At 37.2% G+C, this 26432-nt stretch overlaps 1 protein-coding gene across 1 annotated transcript in view; it reads left to right on the top strand.

The window, feature by feature from the left end:
• Rp1 (RP1 axonemal microtubule associated) overlaps positions 1-26432 on the top strand; it is a 212031-nt gene that overhangs the window by 50362 nt on the left and 135237 nt on the right. Inside the window, exons 4-5 of the mRNA XM_085677053.2 lie at positions 9387-9550; positions 17596-17682. Coding sequence (XP_085533179.2) covers positions 9387-9550; positions 17596-17682 — 251 coding nt within the window. The remainder of the gene's footprint in view (positions 1-9386; positions 9551-17595; positions 17683-26432) is intronic.

Genomic DNA, 26432 nt, shown 5'->3' with positions numbered 1-26432 from the left:
CAGAACCTAATGGTAAGCCACAGCCTTGTGGCAATGCACAGATGAATATAAATGGGTTAATTTAAGATACAAGAACTAGCAAGAAATATGCCTGAGTCATTGGCCAAGCATTATAGTAGTTAATATAGTTCCTGTGTGATTATACAGGTCTGGGAAGCCAGGAAACAAATAAGCAATCTCTGTTTACAAAATGGCACCCACCTTATGGGGCATGGATCCACACAAGACCTAAAAAACTTAAGAAAAAAAAGAGGGCTTTTAGACTAACAAATATGGGAATCAAATGTAGCTTCTTGGTAGCCACATTTTTTTTTAAGGTAGGTTCTGTTTGCTGGCAGTGAACACAGGTGTGGCTCTTTTAAGAGAAGGTTTCCAGACTCAGCAATAGCAACAAAAACTGCATGACTTCTTTAAGAGATGGCTTCCTGGTTTGTGCTGGCAGCACAACATCTGGCTCTTTCGGGAGGTCCTGCACTTAAATGGGGTTTGTGAGCAGTGCGCTACTAGTTGCTTAATGGCGACAAAGACCCTCTGTGTCCCTGGAGCTGGGACAGTGAGCATGGCTTGCAGAGGCAGCGAACATGCCTTTGTCATGTTGGTCTGAGCAGAGCAAATGGGAAGGGCCACAGAGTTGGTTCTAGCCATGCCTGCTTAGCATTTTAAAAAGGTGCTCTTGGTCAGAAAATAATTACAGATACCCAATAAAGACAGATTCAGACAAAAATAAACCTCTAAATGGGTCAAAGTATGTTTTAAAAACATATGAAGGCTTGGAAGAGAGAGGAAAAAGAGTATAGACAAGAGTACAGGTAGTCATAGATTAAAGGAGTAAAGATAATTAAATATTAAAAAGTAAGAGTGTAAAAAATAAACCACATAAAGATGGAATATACATAGAGAGTCTGGATTATGTATATTATTGTGTTTTCTTTGAATATTTTGACTGTTAATGAGATAAGTACAGAGAGACATTTCATTGTATGGGCTGCTAAGTTAAAGCAACATATGTGTTTTAAAGGTATCTTGACTTCAAAATTTGAAACTGAGGATATGTTACTTTGGAAAAGAGGTTCTGCTTTTGTTTCCACACAAGATGAGAACCTGTGGACTTCTTCCAGGATAATGTGGTTTGATGGAACAAGAACCCCTGAAAGGTCTCTGTGAAGCCTAAAAATACTTCACCCAATAAACAACAGGAAGCAGTTTGGATAAAACTATTCCCCAGTTCCCAAAACGATTGCTTATAAATGTTTTTTTTTCATTTAAAGGGGGTTTATTATAAGTGATGAATGGTCAATTTCTAAAAGCAAACGAAAAACACGATATGATATAAAAATGAATATTTTACATTACTATGGAATTTGGTTTATTGATACAAATTTAAGGTCAATTTTATTATATGTATTTCTGCTCTTGTTTAAGGCATTTCATTTATAAAGTTCATTTAAAATGCAATATATAATTAAAAATTACAGATTAATAGATAGTCATTTATAATAGTCAAACTTGTAGTCATGTTAATTAGGTTTCTAGATATGTAGAGATGTACTTCAGTTAGATAGATCATTTTAAAGACCTAAAGAATATGGCATTTAAAATGTTTTAAGACCTTAGATTTTTCTCAGTGATGAGACATGTTTGCTTCTTGTCATACTAGTTACATCAGAGAGGTTGATGGGCACTGAAGAAACGAGTTATGGAATTTGCCTTCAATGTGACAAGGCTAGTCATTCAGGCGAGAAACTGCCCTTTCCTGAATTTCTTTATGGTATGTTGTATGAGCAGGACACAGAAAAGTGACTGCTAAACTTTCCAAAAGATGGAAATGGTCCATCAGGAATTCTGCTTCACAGAAGAAACTGCCGGACATTTTGCAGGACACAGAAGAAGGCAACTGATGAACTTTGTCATTACAAGGCAGAACAGATCTTCAATATTCCTTCTTCATGAAAAAGTCTACTAGATACTAAGGGCCTGTAGGCTAAAGATTGATGCTCCAATGTTACAGAAGTCACTTTGAGTGACTGTCCAGGTGGTGAGATGTCTCTGTCAATTTTAGAACTTTGGAAATTTCTTATAATGCATTTACTGTTTACTTAGGTAATATTATATCCTTCTCAGGTCTTTGAAGAGTTTAATACAGATAGGTATAATTTTCTTTAGTCATGATAAAAGATAAAGTAGATGCAAAACTTTAGACTCATAAAGATAGGATAGATGAAAGAATATTTTCCTTAATTTCCAAATGTAAATGGACTAAATATTGTAACCATAATTCTTACTTGATAATTGTTTTGAATATACAATTTTACTATGTTAAAGATAAAACCTTCCTTTTTATTTAGACAGAAAATGGGAGATCACGTGGGATATTCCTCTGTATTTGTGTTGCTTCTTTTGGTTGATGAACAAAGCTGATTTGGCTTATGATAGGGAAGAATAAAGTCAGATGGGAAATCCAAACAGAAACATAGAAAAGGAGTAGATGGAGCCAAGGAACACCATGTAGCTGCCAAAGGAGAAAGACACCAGAACCTCATGGTAAGCCACAGCCCTGTGGCAATGCACAGATGAATAGAAATGGGTTAATTTGAATATAAGAGTTAGCTATAAATATGCCTGAGTCATTGGCCAAGCAGTGTTGTATTTAATATAGTTTCTGTGTGATTATTTGGGTCTGTGCTGTTAGGAAATAAATGAGCAGTATTTGTTTACAGAACCATGCTTAGTTGATTCAGGACCATGTTCTCCTTGTATCCTCCATCCCCACTGACTCCTACAATCTTTTTGTCTCCTCTTCCATGTGATTTCCTGAGCTCCAAGGGAAAGACTTGATGGAGACCTTTAATTTAGACTTTCTCTCTGTGTAATGTCTGGCTGTGGGTCTCTACATCTGCCCTCATCATCTGCTAGAGGAAGCCTCTCTAATGATCACTACACTAGGCACTAATCTCTGAGTATAGCATAGCAGAACATCAATAGGAATAATTTCTTCTTCTTTTTTTTTTTAAAGACCAGTTTAGTTTGTTTTTACTCTAAGTCTCTGGACTTTTTTTTAATCTATCTATCTGAACTGCTTCCTGGCCATCCAGGCAATGTTTGGCATGGGCTCCCTCACTTAGAATGGGTTTCATGTTAAATCAGTGTACTCTTGCAAGTTTTGTTCCCCTATTACCCTAGCATAGTTTGAATGGAAGACAAATTGTAGATCAAAGGTTTTGTGACTGGTTTGGTGTCTAAGTTTCTCTTTTGGTAGTCTGTCAAGTACCTTCGTGCACCAATGATACTAGAACATAGGCATGAAGGTTCCAAGTCAACCTGAGTTTGATCTCTACATTCAATGAACTGCATGGATATTTTCCTCCACAATGGGCACATGCTGTCCATATGGAGAGAGCAACCCTCTGTCCTTGCATCTGCCTGGGTTGTTTGGGGATCTCCAATGAACCCTCTTTGTCAGAAATTTAACTGAAAGCATCTTAGTCCCACCACTGGGAGCCTTGTTTGACTACAAAAGATGGCCAGTTCAGATTCTATATCCTGCATAGAGTTCTACTCTTTACCTCACCTCTCCTAGTCTGTAGATTGGTTGTCATTTGCTTAATGGCTAATATCCACTTGTAAGGGAATACATACCATATTTGTCTGTCTAGACCTAGGTTATCTCACTCAGAATGATTTTTTTTAAGTTCTATCCATTTGCCTACAAATTTCATTGCATTTTTATTTTTTTAAACAACTGAGTAATACTTCATTGTGTAAATATACTACATTTTCTTTATTAATTCTTCTGTAGAGGAACATTTAAGCTGATTTCAGTTTCTGGCTATTATGAATAAAGTCACAATGAACATAATTGAGCAAGTGCCCTTGTGTTCAATGGTGTGTTCTTTGGGTATATCCCCAAGAGTAATATAGCTGGGTTTTAAGGTAGATTCATTCCCAATTTCATGAGCAAGCATCTGGGGAGTAAAGAACACACAGAGACATGGGTCACTCTTGAAGCAAAAATGCCAATTTTTACTATGTTTCAAGGTAGCTTATATAGTGCTTTCCTTAACTGGTGGTCATGCCATAGCTCTTGGGATTTTTTCACTGCGAGCTCACCAGAAACCACTTTCTTGTTACCAGGAACTCATGAGTGTCCTGTGCTCAGAGCAGCTACAAGCATAGAAAAACAAGTTGTTTACCTCCAGCAGGCAAAGGTTCAGAGTCTGAGGGTCTGCAGCTTCCACCACATACTGATTTCCGTAGTGGTTGCGCAAGTTTGCCATTTTGAAAGAACTAAAATTAATAACTTAATGATTCACATGAAGGTTTTAGAAAAGCAAAAACAAATAGCCTCTCCCCTCCAATGGAGATAGGCAGAGATAATCAGAATCACGGATTAAACTAATGAAATAGAAATGAAAGACAAGACAAAAGAAAGCAAAAAATGAAATAAAGAGTTGGTTCTTTGAAAATACTAATAAATTTTGCAAACCTTTGGCAAAATTGATTAAAAGATAGAGTACCCAAATTAATAAAGTTACAGATGAAAAGGAGACATCACAATAGACACTGAGAAAACTGAAAGATTTATAAGGCATAGTTAAGAAATCTACGTCCCACCAAACTTGAAAAATCTAAGTAAACAGATAAATTTCTATATACATACAATTAACCATTTGCAATGACTCTTGATGTGGGATTCCCCTCTGTATGGTGTGAATATGTTTTATTACCATTGGTTAATAAAGAAGCTACTTTGGCCTATGGCAGGGCAGAATATAGCAAGGTGGCAAATCCAAGCAGAGATAGAGGAGGAAAGAAGCAAGTTGTAAGGTAACAAACATCTTGCCCCAGAAGCAAGATGTGACTGGCCAAACAGTGTTGTAATTAATATAGCTTCTGTGTGATTATTTGGGTCTAGGCAGCCCGGAAACATAAGCACAGTCTCTATTTACATAATGACTCCCAAACATTTGGGGCTAATCCACGTGGCCGGCTACTCACTTCAGTTTGGGCGCTTGTATGACTACTTGGGGTTAGGAAGAAAGTAGCTGAGAGAGGACCAGAGGTTCAGCACTTTCTGCCTGGGCAACGGCCGAATCAAGTCTGCTAGGCATGCACAGGCAGGCGAGCGTGGCAGACTCCCACCGCCATACACAGAGACATTCCAGGCCACACAGTGCTGCATGACAGATTTAGCTTTTCCTCAGACTAAAAGGGTTTAGTCTTCCAAAGAGTTGAAGTGGTGAGTGCGGTTCTCATCCAGTGGTTCCAGAGTGAATATACCTCTGTCATATTAAAAGATTGAGAGAGTTGGAGCCAGTATCCAGGGCACCTTGACCAAACTGCTTGCCATTTTAAAGGCGCTCCTCGTAAGCAAAAAATTTCAGATACGTAATAAAACAGATTCAGACATAAAAGACCTGAATGAGTCACAGTGTATATGATACACCATTACAGACTCTGTTTCCAAATGAGGTCATCTTTACACGTAACAGGGATTAGGAACTATACATGGATTTTATTGCTGTTGTTTTTTGTTTTGTTTTGTTTTTCTGAAGGTATATTTGCTATTTAGCATCTGTTGATAAGATTCATTCATTTGGGCTTTGTGAATAAATCCACTGAGAAAATTTATGGAAAAGTACCTTTCATTATTTTGGGCAAGTCACTAGACTAGAATTGCTTATATGTATTTTAAATTTGTTACACTTTGTAAGAAACTGTTTCCTGTTAGGTTGTGTTGACAGATCCCGTTGCTCCCTTCCTTACTAGGCTTCTTTCCTTCTTTAGTAATTTGTGCTGGTATCAGCACTGCGCCTCTCTTTTGCTTTAATTTGAATGTCCCAAATGAGTAATGATGCAGGGTAAAAGTTTATGGACTCCTTTATTCTGTTCATGTGATGAATTGCATCAATGAATTTCAGAATACAAAAATTTTGTATTCCTGACATAAACTTGGAGGTTAAGATGACTTCATGATGTTCCTCTACAGTTTTCTGTTTTTTTGTTTAGTTAGCACAACCTTCATGATTGTAAGTAATCAACTTTATTATAGTATTTTTCACATATTTTGCTATATTTTGATTTTCTAATCATCTCTCTTCAATTTTAGTGTTAGAGTAGTGTGCTTATATAATGATCTTGGAACTATTCTGAAGGGTTTGCAAAGAACTGATATTGTTTTTTAATTAATGGAAGGAAATTCTCAGTGAAACCATTAGGTCTTAATTTCTTTTTATAAAGAGTTTATACTATAGACACATATTTTTAAAAAGGAAAATAAAGTACCACTTAGGTTTTTATTAATTTGGTACATGGAGTGATTCTTTCAGGCTTTCACTGTGATATTTACCCAACACCTGCATTCTGCTTTATTCCAATCTACTTACTCACCCTTTAACACATTAACTTCTCTCTGTGGCCCTGATGGAGAATATGAGTATTAGGGACATATTTATAATTTTTTACTTTCTTTTTTCCTACTTATGAGAAAGGTAGGTTAGATACCTTATAAACTTCAAGCCTTCTCTGAGTATATAGTTTATAAATATTATGAGTAGCTTTTGTACTTTTTAAAACTTTTACTAATGTGGGCTGCATGTCCCTTTTGGCTTCTTTGCTGTTCTGGTTTGTTTACTTGTTTGGTTTAGTTTACTTGTCTGTGAGCTGGACTTACCTTGCCAAAATCTCACAATAAAAACATTTTGTGTTATTTTTTCTGCAAATTAAGAAGAGAAACATTTTTCTATATCCTAACTCCTCCTAGACACTGGATTTCTAGCAATAACTCCATGGTCTATTGCCTTCTTATTGAATAAATTTATATTTTAAGCTCAAGTAGGAATCTTGGTTCATAGCCTTTAGGTTTGACTACACCTTTTATAGTTTTCTATTGCAAGGATAAGGTTTTCATGATTTACAGAGGTACAGCTACCGTTAGTATGGAGGCCTCCATGTTTCATTACTTTTTAAATTTCCATCTTATGCCTTTTATCCTTTTGCACCTTACTTTTTGGAAATGTAATTTCTTTCTCTATCGATTTGGCTCTTACACATTTAGCAGTCAATTGTCTTTGAGGTTTTTGTTACACTCTGAAGTAGTAGAGGCTGCAAAGCCTAGGGACATTTTACCCCACCAAGCACTAACATCGTTGGTATCTACCAGCACAGCTAGACTCACCCAACTTTAACTATTTCTGCTGTTGTTAAAATAGGTTGGTATATCCCTGATTTTATGGTCTACTACAGAGCTATGGTAACAAAAGCTGCATGATACTGAGATAACAAGAGACGTGTGGATAAATGGAATCAAATCGAAGACCTAGATGTAAAACCACACACCTATAAACACCTGATTTTTGACAAAGAAGTCAAGATTACACAATGGAAAAAAAGAAAATATCTTCAACAAACAATGTTGGTCTAACTGGATGTCAGCATGTAGAAGAATGCAAATTGATCTGTATTTTTCACCCTGCACAAAACTCAAGACCAAGTAGACCAAAGACCTCAACATAAATCCAATTACATTGAATCTGATAGAAAACAAAGTGAGAAATTAATCTCAAACTCATTAGCACAGGAGATAACTTCCTGAACAGAACACCAGCAGCAAAACAATTGATATATAAATAAATTTGGCATCATGAAACTGAAATGTTTCTGTAAGGCAAAAGGCACCACCAGTAGGACAAAATGACAGCCTGTAAAATGGGAAAATGTCTTCATCAACCCAACCTCCAACAGACGGCTGATTTCCAGAATACATAAAGAACTCAAGAAACTAGATATCAACAAACCAAATAATCCAATTAAATAATGGGGAGCAGATCTAAACAGAGAATTCTCAACAAAGGAATCTCAAATGGCTGAGAAACACTTAAGGAAATGTTCAACAGCCTTAGCCACGAGGGAAATGCAAATTAAAATTACTCTTAGATTCCATCTTACACTTTTCAGAATGGCTAAGATCAACAACCCATGTGATGCTGGAAATGATGCTAAGCAGGGGAATCCGTCCATTGCTGGCTCATAGGTGCTCACAGAGACTGAACTGACAACCAGGGAGCCTGCATGAGACTGACCTAGGTCCTCTGTAGATATATGTTACAGTTGTGTAGCTTGGTCCTCTTATGGGACTCCTAACAATGAGAACAGGGTCTATCTCTGACTCTTTTACTGGCTTTTGGGACTCTACTTCTCATTCTGGGTCGTTTTGCCCAACTTTAACATAGAGGGAAGTGCTCAGTCTTACTGCAACTTGATTTGCCATGTTTTTTTTTTATTAATAACCATAAGAGACCTCTCCTTTTCTGGATGGAGACTAAAAAGGAGATTGGGAGGTGGAAGGTGGGGTAGGGGAGAGGAACTGGGATAAGAGAATGAGGGGGAGGCTGCATCTGGAAAGTAAAATAAATAGGTGAATAAAAAAGTAAAACTACAACAATAAAATGGGTTGGTGTTATTTTTACTTACAAACTGAACATCTACCAAGATGATACTGGTATGGTATTTTATTATATGTTTGATGAGTAAAATAAAATTTTGAGGTTTAAAGTAGACTTTCACAAGTACTTCATTTATATATCAAAATTTTGTGGTATAAATAAAATTTAAATCTAGAATTTGATGATTTATATCATGATCAAATATAAAATACACTTTGCTTCAAATTTAGAACAAAAATTACAGTCTAATGAACAGACTGTCATCTGAGTTTCTAAATTTGTTGTTTACTTTTGTAGAATTGAGGATGCTCTCTAATTCCTCACTAATTCACATGTAGGTTGCACTTTGGATGTTTACCCCCACAAAACACCTGCCACATTCAAATGAAACTAGCAACAAAATACAGTGCGCTTTATTATATTCACAATGAGTCATGTATTGCAGAGCATCACTTTGTATTGCTGGTGACACACAGTTTTTCTCATCGTTGTCAACCTCAGTATTATCTGTTTATCTAGGACAATTAAAATAACGAATGTAAGATGTTTCAAATTCTTTCTGACTATTTTAGAAAGTACACATATATAAACAAACATTTAAAATGACTATTTCTGTTCATACATATTACATGTTAGACATAAGAATATTATAGATATTTAATCAAAATACTGGGAGTTTTCTGGAAGTTCTAGTGTGACTCTCAGAGATGAAGCATGACCAACTACAATAGGCCAATTGTCTCTGCCCTTGTTTTTAAATTTATTTTGGGGAATATTTTCCAGCACGATGTAGGTTTGGCAATTATATCAAGACTTTATAAAACCAAATTTAAAACCCAATGCTATGATACTTTTGCAGGTGAGTTGGAAAGGGGAGCTTTCTGTCATGAACCCTGTCTTTATAAGGGCCTGCCATGACACTGTATGTTATCTGTGCTTCTGTAGGTGGAAACTGGAAGGTTTCAGTCATGACGAGTGACTCTCCTGATGCAGGGACCAGCTCGCAGGTTTACATTGTATTGTATGGAGAATGCAGAAGCTCAGTGCCTATATATCTTTATGGAAGAGATGGGACTCGGTTCCAGGCTGGACACAAAGACATCTTTACTGTAAGTCATAAAATGGAGCAAAAACTATTAATGAAGTGATGCAAGTGTGGGAACTTTGGAGCGAGTTAATAGGCCCTTCTTATTAAACATCATATGTCTTGTAGATGGTCAGCTAAAAGAAAATCATGGCTATCTTTGTTCTTGCAGGTTTGCCACAAATAAGTCCACTTCATGGGAAGAAATATAAGCTAGCAAGAAATACTTTGTCCTTAATAGTCATTGTTTTTATGTGGTCTTGGCCAAACCAGGCAGATTTTCACTCTCCTTCCTGTTTTCCATTAAAGTCTCTCCAGTCTCATCTGGGTCCTGAAGCAGACTTCTTTCTGGACCCTATTCTCCCATCCTACCTCCATTCCCTGTGGACTCCATCAAACTTCAGAATGGACTCAGATTTCCCTCCTTCTTATGAACCCTTTCAGTGCCTCTTTCTAGTAATCTCTGTTCCTTTGTGTCAGTCCCAGCTACCCAGAAACACTTTTTACCTGGGCCCTTCATTGACCATACTTGGAAGGGACTCAGGTGGCTGATTCACATTCTGCTTATTATCGTTATAGGGACTCATCTTCTTCTTAGAGACTTCAGAGATTACTGAATTACTGATAGGAAAATTTGGTGTTCACTGTGGAAAAATTAAACATTATTCATATCAAAATGGGAAGTTTGAATTTCAATAGACATGTATTCAAAGAAAGGTACCATAGAGACAAAGACAGGTATGGCAAGAAGCAAAATTAATGAAAGCACAGTTTTGATAACCTTAGTCCCTAGACTTTTATCTTCCTTCTGTCTCACACCAGGTGGCTCTCCTGATGTGAGACAGAATGTCTGAATTTTTCTTCTAACAACAGGTTTGGATCTAGAGAAGAAGAACCAAAGTCCAACTCTGAAGCCAGCTAACATTATATTGAGATGTAAGGAGACGTGTATGTTAGGTGGTGAGATTTTTCCCTGCAGAGGATATTGTTATCATAAATAAGTCAGATTTTTTTGTTTCGTAATTATCTCTGAATAGATATCTTTTCTTCTTTAGGTGTCTAGATGTTCAAAGTCCCTTGACATCTCAAAGATGGGTATTTTCTAGTTTCCTGCAAAGACCAGAACAGAACCCTCCCCCAACCCTTGTGAAATTTTCTTACAATTTACAGGACTGTGACCTCTGTAGATGAGCGATCATTTTTCTTTATCAAGAGGCTTTTCCTTTTCAATCCTTATCTTGTTAAATTTTGATGGTATCCATAGCTTTTCATCTCCTGTGGAAACAAGAACTAAACCCCTTCCCCAATGTAGCACATCTTCTGTTTGCCATTCTGAAGTCAACACATCCTTGAAGTACACTAGCTGATTTAATGCAGAAGCTTTTTTTCCTATTGTCCATTGTCTCTCTGCAGCTGCTGTTCCTTTCTTATTAGTACTTAGAAAATTCAAGGTTATTAAAGCATTATGCAATTATTTCTGGGGGTATTTATCATCACTTTCTGTTTATTTAACATATAATTTAGAGTTAAATTTGATATTTCTATTATTGCCTGGCCTGTAAGATTGTGTGGTATACCTGTAATAAGCTTTGTATCATAATAAGAAAAACTGTTTCATTTTCTTAGAAACATATGGTGGAGCACTGTCTGTTTTTATTTGTACAGTTACACCCATGATGGTCATAACTTCTAGTAAACGTGTGATTACTGAATCAGTTTTTCCAAACTCAAAGCAGTTGCCCACTGAAGACCTGAAGATGGATCAAGGGGGTGATGTACATGTAGTAATTTTCCAAATTCTACAAAATGGAGCACATCCATCTGCCAGATTTTATTCTTTGAGTACCCTTTGGATTACTTCTTGCATGTATTGATGTTTGGCTGTATAAAGAACAAATGGGACATTTCCCTACAATTTCTTTGATTTATTGCCACGTGTTGAAAAAGTCTTTTTTTAAACATTTGCTATTGACCCAATGTTTTTTTTATGAAATTCTAAGGCTTTTATCACATTTCCAATCAATAATTGATTAGTTTCTGCATTACCTTGTGCTAGTGAACCTGGCAGACCTGTATAGGACTGGATGTGTGTTATGTGTATGGAATGATGTTTATTCCTGATTGTATCTTATATCTGAATAGATAATGAAGTCAATTCTGTATTATCTGGTATAAATTCACTGGTTTCAATATGTAAAACAACTCTTTCTGCATATTGAGAATTGGTAACAATGTTGAGAGGTTCTTTTTTTTTAAACTTTTTTTAAGATTTATTTATTTATTATGTACACAACATTCCTTCCATGTATGCTTGCATGCCAGAAGAGGGCGCCAGATCTCATTCCAGATGGTTGTGAGCCACCATGTGGTTGCTGGGAATTGAACTCAGGACCTCTGGAAGAGCAGTCAGTGCTCTTAACCTCTGAGCCATCTCTCCAGCCCCTGAGAAGTTCTTTAAAATTCCTTAGTACCATGAGCATAGCATCTAATTCTAATATTTGGACAGAATTATAAAGACTTTATTCTACATTATTTAAACTTTCTGATTTGTAACCTGCCTTTCCTTATTTATTTGCATTAATATAGAATGTAGGTATTGCAGCTATTGGTGTGTCCCGTACAATGTGAGGAAAGATTCAATTACTTTTCTTTATAAGTCTAATTCTCTTGCTTCTGTGGTAGTTGTTGTTAATCTCTCCCCACAAAATTACTACAAGCTCTTTGTCAGGGTTCACTTTCTTCCCCTAATTTGTCAATTTCATCATCATTAAAATCTCTGCTGGGTCTATACCTGCTAACTGACAAAGTCTCAATTTTCCTTTTATAATTAACTTACAGACCTTTGCCACATAAGTTTTCAATTTTTTATTAATTAATTTATTTGTTTATAAAAATTTCCACTTCCTACCCTCCTCCCCATACCCTCCCATTCTCCCCACTCCCTCTCCTCCCCCCCACTCCCTCCCCTCCTTCCTCTGGAGCCCTAAGAGCAGTCAGGGTTTCCTGCCCTGTGGGAAGTTCAAGTTCCTCCCTTCTCCCTCCAGGTCTAGGAAGGTGAGCATCCAAACAGACTAGGATCCCAGAAAGCTAGTACATGCAGACAAAACAAGACCCAGTGCCATTGACAATGGCTTCTCAGTCAGCCCCCATGTCAGTCACATTTAGAGACTCCGGTTTGATCACATACTCGTTCAGTCCCAGTCCAGCTGGCCTTGGTGAGCTCTCATTCGATCAGTCCCCTTGTATCCGAGGGTGAACGCATCCCACATGGTTCTGATTTCCTTTTTCATGATCTCTCTCCTTCTGCTCCTCATTTGGACCTTGGGAGGCTCAGTCCAGTGCTCCAATGTGGGTCTCTGTCTCTATCTCCATCTATCGTCAGATGAAGGTTCCCTCTAGTCCTGTCTTTCTTGCTCACGTTATCCCTCCTTCTGCTTCTCATTTTAACTTGTTTTTTTTGTGGTAAAAAGATTCATTCTAAGATAATATGTTCCCTCTGCATTAATATTTCTGAAGGGGAATGTTCAGAGGGTGATATGGTCAGAATACAGTTAAGATTTGTGTCCAAAAGATCCACTGTGCCTTCTGTACTTTCTCTTCAAAGTCAGTTCTCTCTCAGCTTCAGTTGATAATTCCATGGGACTATTTAAGTCCTTGTCACCATCTAAGGTTTTGTTTAAAAATAATCAAGTCATGAGGACCTATTCCAATAGTGGGCTGTAGCTGACAAATGCCTCCTAGAAATCTTTGGAAGTCATTAAGAGTCTGTAATTGATCTCTTTTAATTTGTACCATTTGTGGTCTAGTTTTCCATATGTCTATTTTCAAACCTAAATAATTAAGAGGATCTTTTCTTAGTATTTTTTTAGGAGCAATTTGTAACCCCCAACAAGGCAAAGTTTTATTTACTTCTTGAAGCATTCTTTTTAAAGCATCTACATTTGAATCAGATAGCAAAATGTCATCCATGCAATTGTAAACTATAGATTCAGAAAATTGCTTACATATAATTTCTAATTCTGACTTACAAAATATTGGCACGTGGTGGGGCTATTTAACATTCCCTGTGGGAGAATTGTCCATTGATATTTTTTAATAGACTGAGAATTATTATAAGTAGGCACTGTGAAGGCAAATTTTTCTGTCTTTTTCTTGTAAAGGTATAGTGAAGAAACAGTCTTTTAAGTTAATAACTATAAGAGGCCTGCTTTTAGGCAATAGAGAAGGCAAAGGAATGCGAGATTGTAGAGAGTCCATTGGCTTAACCACCTTATTATCAGCTCTTAGATCTGTTACCATTCACAGGCTATGACCCTTAATCTAGAAGCTATCTTCAATTGATAACTACTTGTAAGTGAAAAATTAGTTTTCTCCAAGGAAGTCTCATTAGGGAAACTAACTACTCTTAAGAGTAGCCCTTGTGCCCATCAGCAGATGGCCACAATCAAGCAAACTTAATGGTACCTTTGGATGTTCTTTGTCTTAAGGCAATTTAAAAAACTTTATGGGTCATTATATATATATAATATGGCTTCTAGTTTTGTGTGTTGTATGATTTATAAGTGTGTGCACCTGTTTCTCCTTGACTGTATGTGTGTCTCCTGATATTTGGGCTCTTTTCATTCTCTTTTTTGGTTGAGCCCTATTCTCATTTGTTTGTATTTGTTTATTTTATTTCATAGATTTAAGGGTGAAATAACACCAGTTTTCTCTCAAACTCCAAACTCTTCCAAACCCCATAACAGATGAGATAGCTGCTAATGTTTCTCACAAGGTCAGAATCACATTGGTGTCGAGCCCAGAGGGAACCTGACCAAGGAAGAAAGCTGCAGACTGGCGCATCAACAAGCACAGGCACAAAAGTCTGCAATGCTGGGAAGCTGAATCCAGACGCACACTGAAAAGTAGTCTATATTGTAATAAACTGGGATTCATCCAAATAAATAGGCATTGATTAAACATAGAAATAACATAACAAATATTAAAAATAGGATAAAAAAGAGAAATTTATATTCAAGACATTGCTAAAAATTTGATAAAAGCCAACATTTTTTTTCAGGATAAACTGTGAGTTTTTTGTTTAAAAAAACTTGAATGAAAAAAAGAACTCTGTCTTAGTTTGGGTTTTATTACTGCAAAGAGACACCATGACCATGGCAACACTTATAAAGAAAAACATTCAACTGTGGCTGGGTTACAGTTCAGAGGTTCAATTCATTATTGTCGTGGTGGGGAGCATGTAGCAGGCAGGCAGGCAGGCAGGCAGGCAGGCAGGCAGGCAGGCAGGCAGGCAGGCAGGCAGGCAAGCAGGCAGAAAAGTTTCTGGAGAGATAGCTGAGAGTTCTACAACTGAATTCGTAGGCAGCAGAAAGTGACTGAGCTACTAGCCTGACTTGAGCTTTTGAGACCCCACAGCCAGCCCCCGTGACCCACTTTCTCCAAGAATGCTACACCTCGTCCAGCAATGCCACATCTCCTAACAGTGTCATTCCCCATGAGCCAAATGTCCATTTTCATTCACACTACATAAACTCCCTAACAATGATATAAGGATATTTATGTAAAACCCAAAGGTAACATCCTTAACGATCAAAGATTGGCAGATTTCTCCCAATCAGAATAAGACAATGACTCCAGATATATTTTTTAATCATACTACTTTTTTTGTTGATTTTTATTGAGCTCTACATTTTTCTCTTCTCCCCTTCCTGTCTCACCCCTCCCCTTCAACCGCCTCCCAAGGTCCTCATGCTCCCAGTTTACTCAGGAGATCTGAGTACCTACATAGTACATACATAGATCTACTACCCACGTAGATTAGATCTATGTATGTCTCTCTTAGAGTCCTCATTGCTTTTGCCATTTATACTCAGCAGTACCCTGAAAATTTTAAGTAGAGGAATTTATCAAGAAAAAAATTAAAAGCATTCAAATTAGAGAGAGAGAAAGAGAAAGCATATTAGAGATAGTTGTCAAGAGTTGGGGGAAAGAGAAAAGGGAATGACTAAAATGTTCTGCAAGGAAAGAGTTGAAAATAATGCTGTGACCCACAACCCACTATATAGCATAAACAACATAAAAATAAAATACTCATTTAAAAAAGGTAAATATATAAAAATAAAGCTTTGCAGAGGAACATATGTAAGAGAAAAATTCATGAGAAGAAGTAAAACTATGATCAGAACTGGAATGTAATTGCTGAATTTAAGGAAGTCAACACCTCTATTAACAAGGGGTAAAGCAATAGGGACAAGACAATAAGAGAAGGAAGGCAAAAGCAGAAAGCAGGGACCAATGAGATGGGTCAGCACATTAAGGCACTTGCCATGATGCCTGGTGATTTGAGTTCCATTTCCATATGGAGAGTGAAGAGAACCAACCCTGGGGGGTGTTCTTTGACTAGTAGACATGCGCTAAGATGCATGCATCTATACAGAAGCACACACTCGTACACACACATACACAAAAAACACACACAAGCACACAAACACTCACACAATAGATAAAATGAAATGCAAAACCAATTTTACAAAAGAAAACAACAGAAGTAACAGACTATCACAATGAGTGAAGGAAATGAGAAAGAGAAATTGAGGAGTTCCCTTCATATTATAAATTGTCTGAATTTATCACCTGATTAAAAAGTAAACATGAGACAAAACAGTAGAAAAAGAATATCAGAATTCTTACATTCTTTTCACCATAAATTCTAAAATATTTTTCACAGGAAAAATAATGAAAAACTTCACTTTTATTTTTTATTAAAAGTAATTTTTTCCATATGATATATGCTGATTATGTTGTCCTTTCTCACATCTTTCTTAATATTATACACAATATTTCATTGACTGTATGCTGGACTTTTATAGCCCTTTATATTTTTGTGAAGTTTTTGCATAACATCTTAAATCAAATTTCTAGTTTTACCACTTTAAATCTTTTTCTTTTCTTAATAGAGTAGTTAAAGAACTGTAAGTTCTGTTAATTTTTCTGAAAAACTGCCTTTGTTTGATGAATTATTTAATTTTTCTAATATGTATTTATCAGTTTAATTTTTATCATTTCGTTCACTCAGCCAGTTTAGGGTTTCATTTACTCTGAACTTTCTTTTAATGTGGAAAGAAGGACTATGCATTTATGGTGTTTCTTCCTTTTTTATATATGTGATTACAGTTACAAATATCATTCATAGCTTACTTATAAAACTTTCTATATGCTGTGCTTTGGTTTAGTTTAACTTCATGTATTTTATAATTACTATAGAATTTCTTATTTGACAAATTTACTGAGAATATGCTGTTTGATTTACATATAACTTTCCTAGTTTTCCTTCTAATATTTATCTCTAGTTTTATTTCACTGTATTTAGATATTATATATTATACATTATATATATCATGCATATATATATATATATATTTGTTTGTTTTTTGTCATTGTATTACTCCACTTTTTTGTCATTGTATTACTATATAATATGGATTTTCGATTTACTTCATAAGACCAGGCTGACCTCAAACTTGCAATCATTTCCTTTCTGAGTGCTGGAGTTAAAGGTGTGTACCAGCATACCCAATCACAATCTTTGTTAAAATTTCAAACACTAGTATTTTTTTTAACACATCATTTATACTAAGAAATTTTCTGTGCATACTTGAGGAGATTATTTATTTGTTGTTGAATGAAAGTTGAATAGATATTAGGTCAAGTTGGTGAGCTCTTCTTTCTTCTGATTCTGTTTATTTTTTTCTGTTATTTAAGCCATGTTTTTGCAGTTTATTATAGTGGACCATGTGTTTCACTACACAATCTTTTTAAGGTTTTCTTCCTTGGGATGGGTGTACAGCTTAGCGAAGCAGCAATGCTTTCAGCATGTGTGGGGTCCTGGGTTCAGGCTATAGCATCACATTTTTGGCTTTGTATGTTTCGGTGTTCTGAGGATAGTATACATATTCTGATGTATGTCATTCTGATGTCTTTATGAATTGATCTCTTTATCAGTATACAATGTTCTTGTCTGAGTTGTATTAAGAAGTATAACTGAAACATGTTTTCTTGACTCTTTTGTAGATCACAATTGGGGATATAGGAAAACCATTTAAGATTCGTATTGGCCATACTAATTCTGGATGCTCCCCATCCTGGCACTGTAAGGGGGTAAGGATATCGTTTGAATCCCATTTTACACAAACTTTTCTACAAATTTTCTTCCGGAATCATGTTTCAGGGAGACATTTTGTAAGTGCCATGGGAATTGATGGGATCACTGATGTCAGCCTCATAGCTTTGATGGAAAGGTAACCTGGCAGCTAGGAGCCAAAGGAGTACCATAAAGTCACACAGCACAACAAGAAATTTATTGGGAGGAGAGTGGCTGTCTCTGCTCAGTAGAGAAAGAGCAAAACCTGAGAAGGATACAGGGCTTACATACAATTTCTTGGGAAGGGGGTGGAACTTTTCAGGGTGGAGTTTTTCAGGGTGGAGAGTGGTAGGGCTTCCTTTCCAGAGATGGGCTTCTTATTCTGTAGGATGGGGGCAGGACCCACCAGTTAGGGCAGTTAGAGTATTCTGTGGGTGGAAACTGGCCATTAGAGGTCCTTGGGAGAGGGATCTCGCTACTCATGTGGCTTGAGTGGTTTACATTTTGTCTTTTTTGTTTATTATTTATAGACAATCAGGTCATTGGAAATGGGGTGATGCTATCATTAAACTTCTTTCTGTTGAATCAGAGTGTCGATCTTTGCAGTCAGGATATAATCAGGAGTCACTGGCCTCTGGCTCTGTAAATAGGGACTGGTAATCCTGTAACAACAACTGTTTAAAAGTCTGGTTAGAGATCTTTTGAATCTGTTGTTGGAAAAAAATCTAGATAAGAAGTTTATAAGGCAGGGTGCAACCAGTAGGATTAATAAAAGCAGGAGAAGAGGATGAAGAAGGGTAGCATCTAATTCCACACGGGATTGTAAGTGAGCATCTAGCCAAAGAAATTGGACTATTTCTTACATTTTGGGAGATCCATCTGGAGATGTCAGATCTTGTCTTTTACTGTACCTAACCAGTTGACATAGAAGCAACATTTCTCCCTGAGGAAGAGAAATAAAACCATCGCTATTACTTGTTAGTGAATCTAATCCTTGCTGCTTTTGGAGTACTTATGACGTCCCAGTGAGTCTATTTGGCTCTTGAGGGTAAGGGTGGTCTGAGCCACCTTTTAGAGATCCCGAATGAACTAAGAGGTAAAACCGATGGTAAATAGCGAAAGAAGTAGTGAGTCCTGAGTTTTGGCACCAAAAGGTAAGTGTTACAGATCTGGAGGGAACGGTATCTTGGCAGTCAGAAGCCAGGCTATACTTCCAGCTCTGAAGGGAAAGGTATCCTGGCTGTTAGAAGCTAGGTTGTAACTACAGATCAGAAGGGAAAGGTGTCCTGGCTGTTGGAAGCTAGGCTGCAACTACAGATCAGAAGGGAAAAGTATCCAAGCTGTCCAAAGCCAGGCTATACCTGTAGTTGTGAAGGGAAAGATATCCTGGCCCACCTATGTGACTTTTGTAATAAAAGTAAACAAAGCTGGGAGCCCCATGGTGATACTTACCCAGTAGAAGGGGAGAGGCAAGTTAGAGCAAGTAGAAGAGAAAACAGCTGGAGAAGTACAAGTGTCCTAGTAAGTAGAATTGCACATGTGACGGGCCTTGAAGGCTGTTGTGGGGAATATGCCCAAGTGATGGGACAGACCAAAGGGTGCAGAAGATTCTCTCTGAAAAGATTACAGTCCTCTGAGACTATGGAGAGAGAAAGTGGGTATTGAGCCTGGGAGATATATTTGGTGGGGTTTGATGAGGCTGGTAAAGGTGTAACCCTACCATGACAATAGGGGAACAAGAAAATGTGGGTCTTTAGTATTCCATCAGGATTAAATAGGTGGCCCCAATGTCCAGAAGGAAGGAGTTAGGTCATCCTGATATGATTATGTCTGCCTAAGGCTCCCAGTGAGAGATGGTCATGGTCAGGCCAAGGGAGCTCAGGCCCCTCAGTAGTCCATGACTAGATACAGGAGGTCAGCTGAAGGGCTGTCCGGGCTTGATGTCCCCATGCCACAAGAAACATAGGTATAGTCAACACCCAATGCTCTACTTGATTGCACCTTGGCAACAGTCTGTGTGATTTATGAGGGATCAGACAGGCCCAGGGGTCCAGTGAACCTACTTCCTGCATTTGAAACAGGGATCAAGGGGGTTCTCAGGCATTGGGTGGTCAGGAAGCCCGGGAAGTTGCTATGGCCAGTTGAAAGGCCTTCATGAGCCTCAGGTATTTATGTTTTTCATCTCTTTCATGGTACACCTTAAAGGCTTGGTTAAGACTTCTGCCTGTGCAGTCAGGCATCCTTTCTCTAGATGTTTAAGTTTGGCTCTTTTACCAGGAAACTCTGGGAGAAGAAGTAGGACATAAGGACTTATTTTCCGTTTGGACTTTCAGGATCCAGATTTTTATATTGTAAGAGGGCCTTTGTGAGGTTGGCTAGGAACTGAGAAGGGTTATCCATGTTTTCTTTCCTTAGACAGCAGTAATGTTTGCCCTTATTAGTTAATTAATCCCAACTGACTGAGGAAAAAAGCTTCAACTAAGTAATATTTTTTCTTTTTATAAAGAGAATACTTGGGCTACTGAGAAATTCAGGGTCCTGTATGTACTTAATTACTGTTAAAGATCATAGTTAAAAGATGATGTTAAACATTAAAAGATTACTGTATAGTATCCTTTTCAAAGAAGATGTGAAGATGCATCTTTAGTGGTGTAGTAATCTTTTAGACTTGTTTGTGAGTTCTGGAATTTAGGGAACACTTGTTAATCAGGATAAAGTTCTTTTTTAAAAAAAACCTCTTAATTTTTCTATACTGCTTAAAATGAAAAATTCTGCTTATTTTCATTATTTGCAATATATGTGATCTTATGACCAGAACTCTTATTTGTCCTTTTCCCAAGACTTTGCCAAAGGCTAAGTTGAAAAGCAGTGAACTATTGTCGATGGTGAAAAAGAATTTAAGACAACCTAATACTGACTCTGTTGCATGGTTACTAGTAATCAGTGATAGACAGATACAATGAAAAAGCAGGAAGGGCAAAAAAAATTAAAACGGTACAGTTAGAAGAGTAAAGAAATACCAGGAGATTTATTGTTAGAGCCAAGGTTTATGTCAAAAGGGATAAAGAGGTTAAGCAGAGCCCAATCTGATGAAATAAAGGGAGAGATTCACTCAGGGCAAGATGCCACCCAGCTAAACTTCAAACCTGTGAAAGGAAAAAGCCTATAAAATTTTCTGCTCCTAAAAAGTAGAACATATGAAAGCTGCTATAAATGTATTTAAAGAAAACCAGGCTCCATTGCAAGGAGGCTACCAAATCTGGTTCTAGATTTTGAGTCATTAAAGATATATGAGCTAAAGGTTTGTGGAATCTTCCTCTGCAGTTAAGGAGAGCTGCTGAGGCCAGGAAGTGTGGGGCAGACTAGTCTGCACGAAGGCCCTAAAAGGGCAAGAAGCCCTGAAGGGCTATTGTACGAAACTACTGAAGTGAAGTTTAGATTGCACCAGAGAACCCAAAATATTAGAGATACCAGAGTCATAATATATTTGCCAAATAAAGCTGCATATAAAGCAAGGAACCAGCCTAAGAGAACAGAGTGCATTATGATCAGGAACACTTATGGAAGAGCAATCTAAGCCCTTTAACATTGGAAATGTAGGTACAAAATTTGTTGTTTGAGTTCGGCCCTGATGAGGTTCAGGTCCCAAAGAGGAGATATGGACTCAGCGAGGGAAAGGAGGAGACTGACATGATCTGACGGTGAATCAGGGTGGCTGTCACTATTTTTGAAAAAAAAAATGTTGCACCGTTATATTATATAATTGCACAAATGATTAAATAGAAGCAGTAATTAAAAGTCTCTCAACCAAGAAAAAAGCCAAGCAAGCAAGCAAGTAAGCAAGAAAACCCAGGGCCAGATGGATTCAGACTTCCAACAGATCACCACAAATACTCTTTATATTCTGCAAAGTTGAAACTGAAGGAGCATTTTCTGATTCTTTTTATGAGATTCAAATTTACATCAGTTTATAATCCAAAAAGAAAGGAAATTACAGACTAATTCACTTTATGAGGAAACTGCAAAAGTTCTCAACAAAATACATGCAAATTGAATTCAAGAACACATCAAAAAGATCATTCACTTTAATCAAGTTGATTTTATTTCAGAGATTCATAGATGATTCAATATATGAAAATCCATAAGTGTAATACACTACATAAACCAAATGAAAGACAAAATCCACATGATAATCTCGTTAGATATCAAAAAGGCTGTTAAAAACCAATGCTGTTTTTTTTTTAACAACTTGATGAAAGTCCTAGAAAGACTAGAGATACAAGGGACATACCTCAACATAATAATGGTAATATACAGCGACCCACAGCCAACAGCTAATAGAGAGAAACTCAGGAACAAGAGGAGGGTGTCCATTGTTTTCATACCCATTCAATGTAGTCTTTGAAATCTTAATAGAGCCGTAAGACAACTGAAGGACACCAAGAGATACAAACAGGAAAGGATGTAGTCAAAGTGTCTTAAGTTTTAGATGACAGTGTTTATATATAAAAGACCCTGGAGACTCTACCAGGGAACTTCTACAGATCATAAAGACTTTCAGTACAGTAACAGGATACTACATTAACACACAAATCTAATAAAGTTCCTGTGTATAAATGATTAAACAAACCTTGAAGACAATCAAGGAAGCAGTACCTTTCACAATAACCTCAAAAAAAGCTCAGAACATCTCTAACCAAGCAAATTAATGACTTGTGTAATAAAAATTTAAGATATTGAAGAAGAAATAGGAGATACCAGATGATATAAAAATTCCCTTACTTATGGATCAGTGGAATTAATATAGAGAAAATGACCATTCTACAAAAACAAATTCAATGCAATCCCCATCAAAATTCCCACACATTTTTTTTCACAGAAATCAAATGGACATTTTTTTTATCCTTTTGGATGGATATGGAAACACAAAATCCAAAATAACTAAAACAATCCTGAATAATAAAACCACTTCTGAAAGTATCACCTATGCTGATGTCAAGTTGTATTACAGAGATATAGTAATAAACCCAGAATGGTATTGTCATAAAGATAGACATGTTGATTAATGAAATGAAATTGAAGATGCGGATATAAATCTATACACCTATGGACAGCTTTTTTTTGGCGGTGTGGGGGGGGGAGCGCAAAGAAACCAAAAATACAAACTAGAAAATAGCTTCTTCCACAAATGCTATGTATAACCTATACCCAAATAACTCTACATTGTATTACAGAGACACTTGTTCATCATGTTCATTGCTGTTCTATTAGTATTAGTTAGAAATTGGAAACGGCCTAGATGTCCATCAGCTGGTATATTTACACATGAAAAGGTGGTCCATTTACACAAGGGAAGATTATTCAGCAGTTTAAAAAATAAGAAATTCAGAGATTTATTGTTGGGGATAGGAAAAAAAATCATCCTGAGTGAGTTGACCTGGATCCAAAAGGGCAAATATTATGTTTTCTCTTCTGTGTGGGTGTTAGTTTTTAAATCTTCAATATGTGTACTACAATCTGAATAACTGCAGAATTTAGGTATAGAATAAGATATTGAGGGAAAAAATGATCTCCCAAGAAAGAAGAAAGAGAATATAAAGTTTTGGAAAGGTTAGAACTGGAAGACTGAATCAGGGAGGGGAATGGAAAAGAGGAGTAGGGGAGGGAGTATGAGGAAAGATAACTAACATTAAGGACCGTTTGAGTGTCGTGTGGCAACGTACCGATGTAGAATCCTCCTAAACCATATACAAAATTAAAGCAATCTAAATGGAGTTACCAAATAGTGGGGAGATAAAGCCTCAGCTAATTTTTGCCATCATTAACTAGGCATAGCATACATCTACTTGAATCACGGGACAAAGGGGCTCCATGGCCATCCCCTAACATCCTAGGCTGTTGCCAAGGGTATTGGTTTCTCTTCACAAAGTGATAAGGCCCTATTGCTTAAGATAACACTTACATATCTCACTTAACTTGATGAAGTCAAGGTGTTCATAATGAGAGCTTTCATCCCTACTTACTAGTGTTCATGCTACTGAAGGTACTATGCAAGATACAAGAGGAAAAAGGTAGCCATCAACCAGTTTACAAATCCTTGCATCTATGACCTGCCTGAATGGTATGTTGGTTCAATAGTGGCACAGATTTTGCCCAAGTAGTCTTCTGATTGGATTCAAGTCCTGCTCCGCAAGCTGGAATGCAAGTCTGACACTGCTTAGGTAGCCTAGAACTTGAAACTGGATATTCCATAGTCTTAGGGAAAGGCAAATACTGTGTTTCTGCTTAAGGACTCCTATTGACATTCTGCTTTACCTATAGATCATATATCTTCTTTTAGTAGACGGGAACTGACAGAGACTCACACTGGGCAACATACAGAGAATGAGAGATTTTAGAATAGTTTGTTTTGTAGGGGATGTCTTCATCAAACTTCTCCCTTTAGGGCTCAGGAACTGTGCAGCAGAAGAGGAGAAAACATTATAAGAGGCAGAGGGGATGGAAGACTCCAATGAAACAGTGTCTTCCAGGTACATATGAATTCATATAGACTGTGGCAGCGTGCAGAGACCTCACGGGTTCAAGTCAGACAGAGTTCCAATGCTGACAGGGTGAAGTAGACACGATCTCCCATTCCTAATCCCAAAGCTGTCTGCTATTGACACTTGCAAAAAATTAGTTTCCTCTAATGGAGTATCACTGAATACATTTACCATACTTAAGGGTAGGTTCTATGTCCAACAGTAGACAGCCAACATAAAATAAACTCAATATGTATGTTTTTAAAACTTTTATAGACTTATTTTATGTTGTTTTGTTTTGGCATTTTTGCCTTATAGTTCTTCTGGTTTCCAATATTGCGAGTTTGTGGGTTTTTTTTTTGGGGGGGGGTATTGGTTTGTGTTTCTTTCTTTCTTTTATTTATTTAGAGTTTAATTTTTTTTTGCCTGTTTGCTTTTTTACAGAGAGGGAGAAAAAGAAAGACTGTAGATGTAGGGACTTAGTGATATAGTGAGGACCTGGGAGAAGTCAGGGGAGAAGGAAGTATGATCAGAATATATTATGCAAAAATTATCAGTAAAAGGGGAGGATAAACACAGTTGGAACTATTGGGACATAGGCAGGAAGAAACCAGCTGGAGGAATGTGGAGGGGTAATGCTGCAGTCAGTGGGACAAAGGGAATAAACGAGAACAAGGTGCAATGATACACATTATGAAGAACTCTGATGAAACCTATTTAAAATTACAGACATAATTCTATTTGAAATGAACGTCTTATAGACAAAATACAATTGGAACAAATTTTCATTTAACAATATCGACAAAACATTTATTTTGTTTACAAAGGGATATGCCTCACGCATGAAATAATGTTCTGAAAGGTGGTTTATAAGTCCAGTTTATACAGAATTTCAACAAAGAGAGTTAAATTGCTTGGAAACATGTCAAAACAATGGAAAAGGATTTTGAATGCTAAAGTTGGTGAACTGTGTGCTAGCAGCTAGGAGTGAAACAATGAGAGACAAGGCTAGAGTTTATCCTTAATAAAGCTGTTAGTGTCTGCTGCAGCTGCCTTTAAGTCTTTGGTGATTGTCTTAATTAGGGTTTCTATTGCTGTGATGAAACGCCATGACCAAAAGGCAGGTTGGGGAGGAAAAGGTTTATTAGGCTTAGAGTTTAGCACAACTGTGTATCACTGAAAGAAGCCAGGATAGCAGCTCAAACACGGCACAATCCTGGAGGCAGGAGCTGAGGCAGAGTCCAGGAGGAGTGCTGCTTGCTGACTTGCTTCTCCTGTCTTGTTCAGCCTGCCTTCTTATAGAACCTAGGACCATCATCACCCCTGGGATGGCACTACCCACCACGGCTGGGACCTCCCGCACTGATCACTAATTGAGAAAATGCCTCCCAAGTGGATCTCATGGAGGCATTTTCTCAACGGAGGCTCCTTTCTCCCTGCTGACTCTAGCTTGTGTCAAGTTGACCCACAAAACACCAGCCAGGACAATGACTAATCAAGTATTAGAAAATGTTTGTAATTAGTCTATTTTACTTGAATTGATGTATGTATTTATTTATACATGAATAACTTAAATAATTTTGTAGAAAAAGGCTATGAAAGACCATAGAGATGTTTGAAGTTGAACTGAATACGTTTTGCCGTATGATATACCCAGGAGCCTCTGCATGCCAGATAGTGGTATGTGGTGGTTCGCACAGAGATAGTCCTCATAGATTCCTGTGTTTGAATAGGATTCTCAATGTGGTGAAACTGTTGATAAGGATGGGGAGTTCTGGCCTTGTTAGAAGAGGTGTGTCACTGGGCATATGCTTTGAGGTTTCCAAATAATGCTGCCATTTCCCAGCATACCCATCTCTGGTTCCTGCTTCTGGCTCAAGATATCGGCTCCCAGCTGTTCCTTCCACCATTCCTTTGCTCTGCCATCATGGTCTCTTACCCTCTAAAACCATAAGCCAATTAAATACTTTCTCTTTTAGGCGATCTTGGTCATGGTGTTTTAGCACAGCAATAGAAAAGTACCTGATACACTTGGTAAATTTTTTTCTTGCAGTTTTATAATATGAGAGAATATATTGAAAAATTCATGGAAGGTGAATAATTACCTAAAGCAATTTTTACTGTGTTATTAGGGATGAGTAATTGTTAGTAATGCCATAACCTTTACCTTAAAGTCATAAAGATTCTGGAAGCAGGATGGAAAATTAAGTTTGCTTTGTGAAAAGTAGTGGCCAGTTCAAAATGAC

Source organism: Myodes glareolus, chromosome 16 (assembly GCF_982192425.1).
Source record: "Myodes glareolus chromosome 16, mMyoGla1.1, whole genome shotgun sequence".
Taxonomy (NCBI): domain Eukaryota; kingdom Metazoa; phylum Chordata; class Mammalia; order Rodentia; family Cricetidae; genus Myodes; species Myodes glareolus.
Note: the sequence above shows the minus strand (reverse complement) of the source record. Positions and strands in the feature narration are given on the sequence as shown.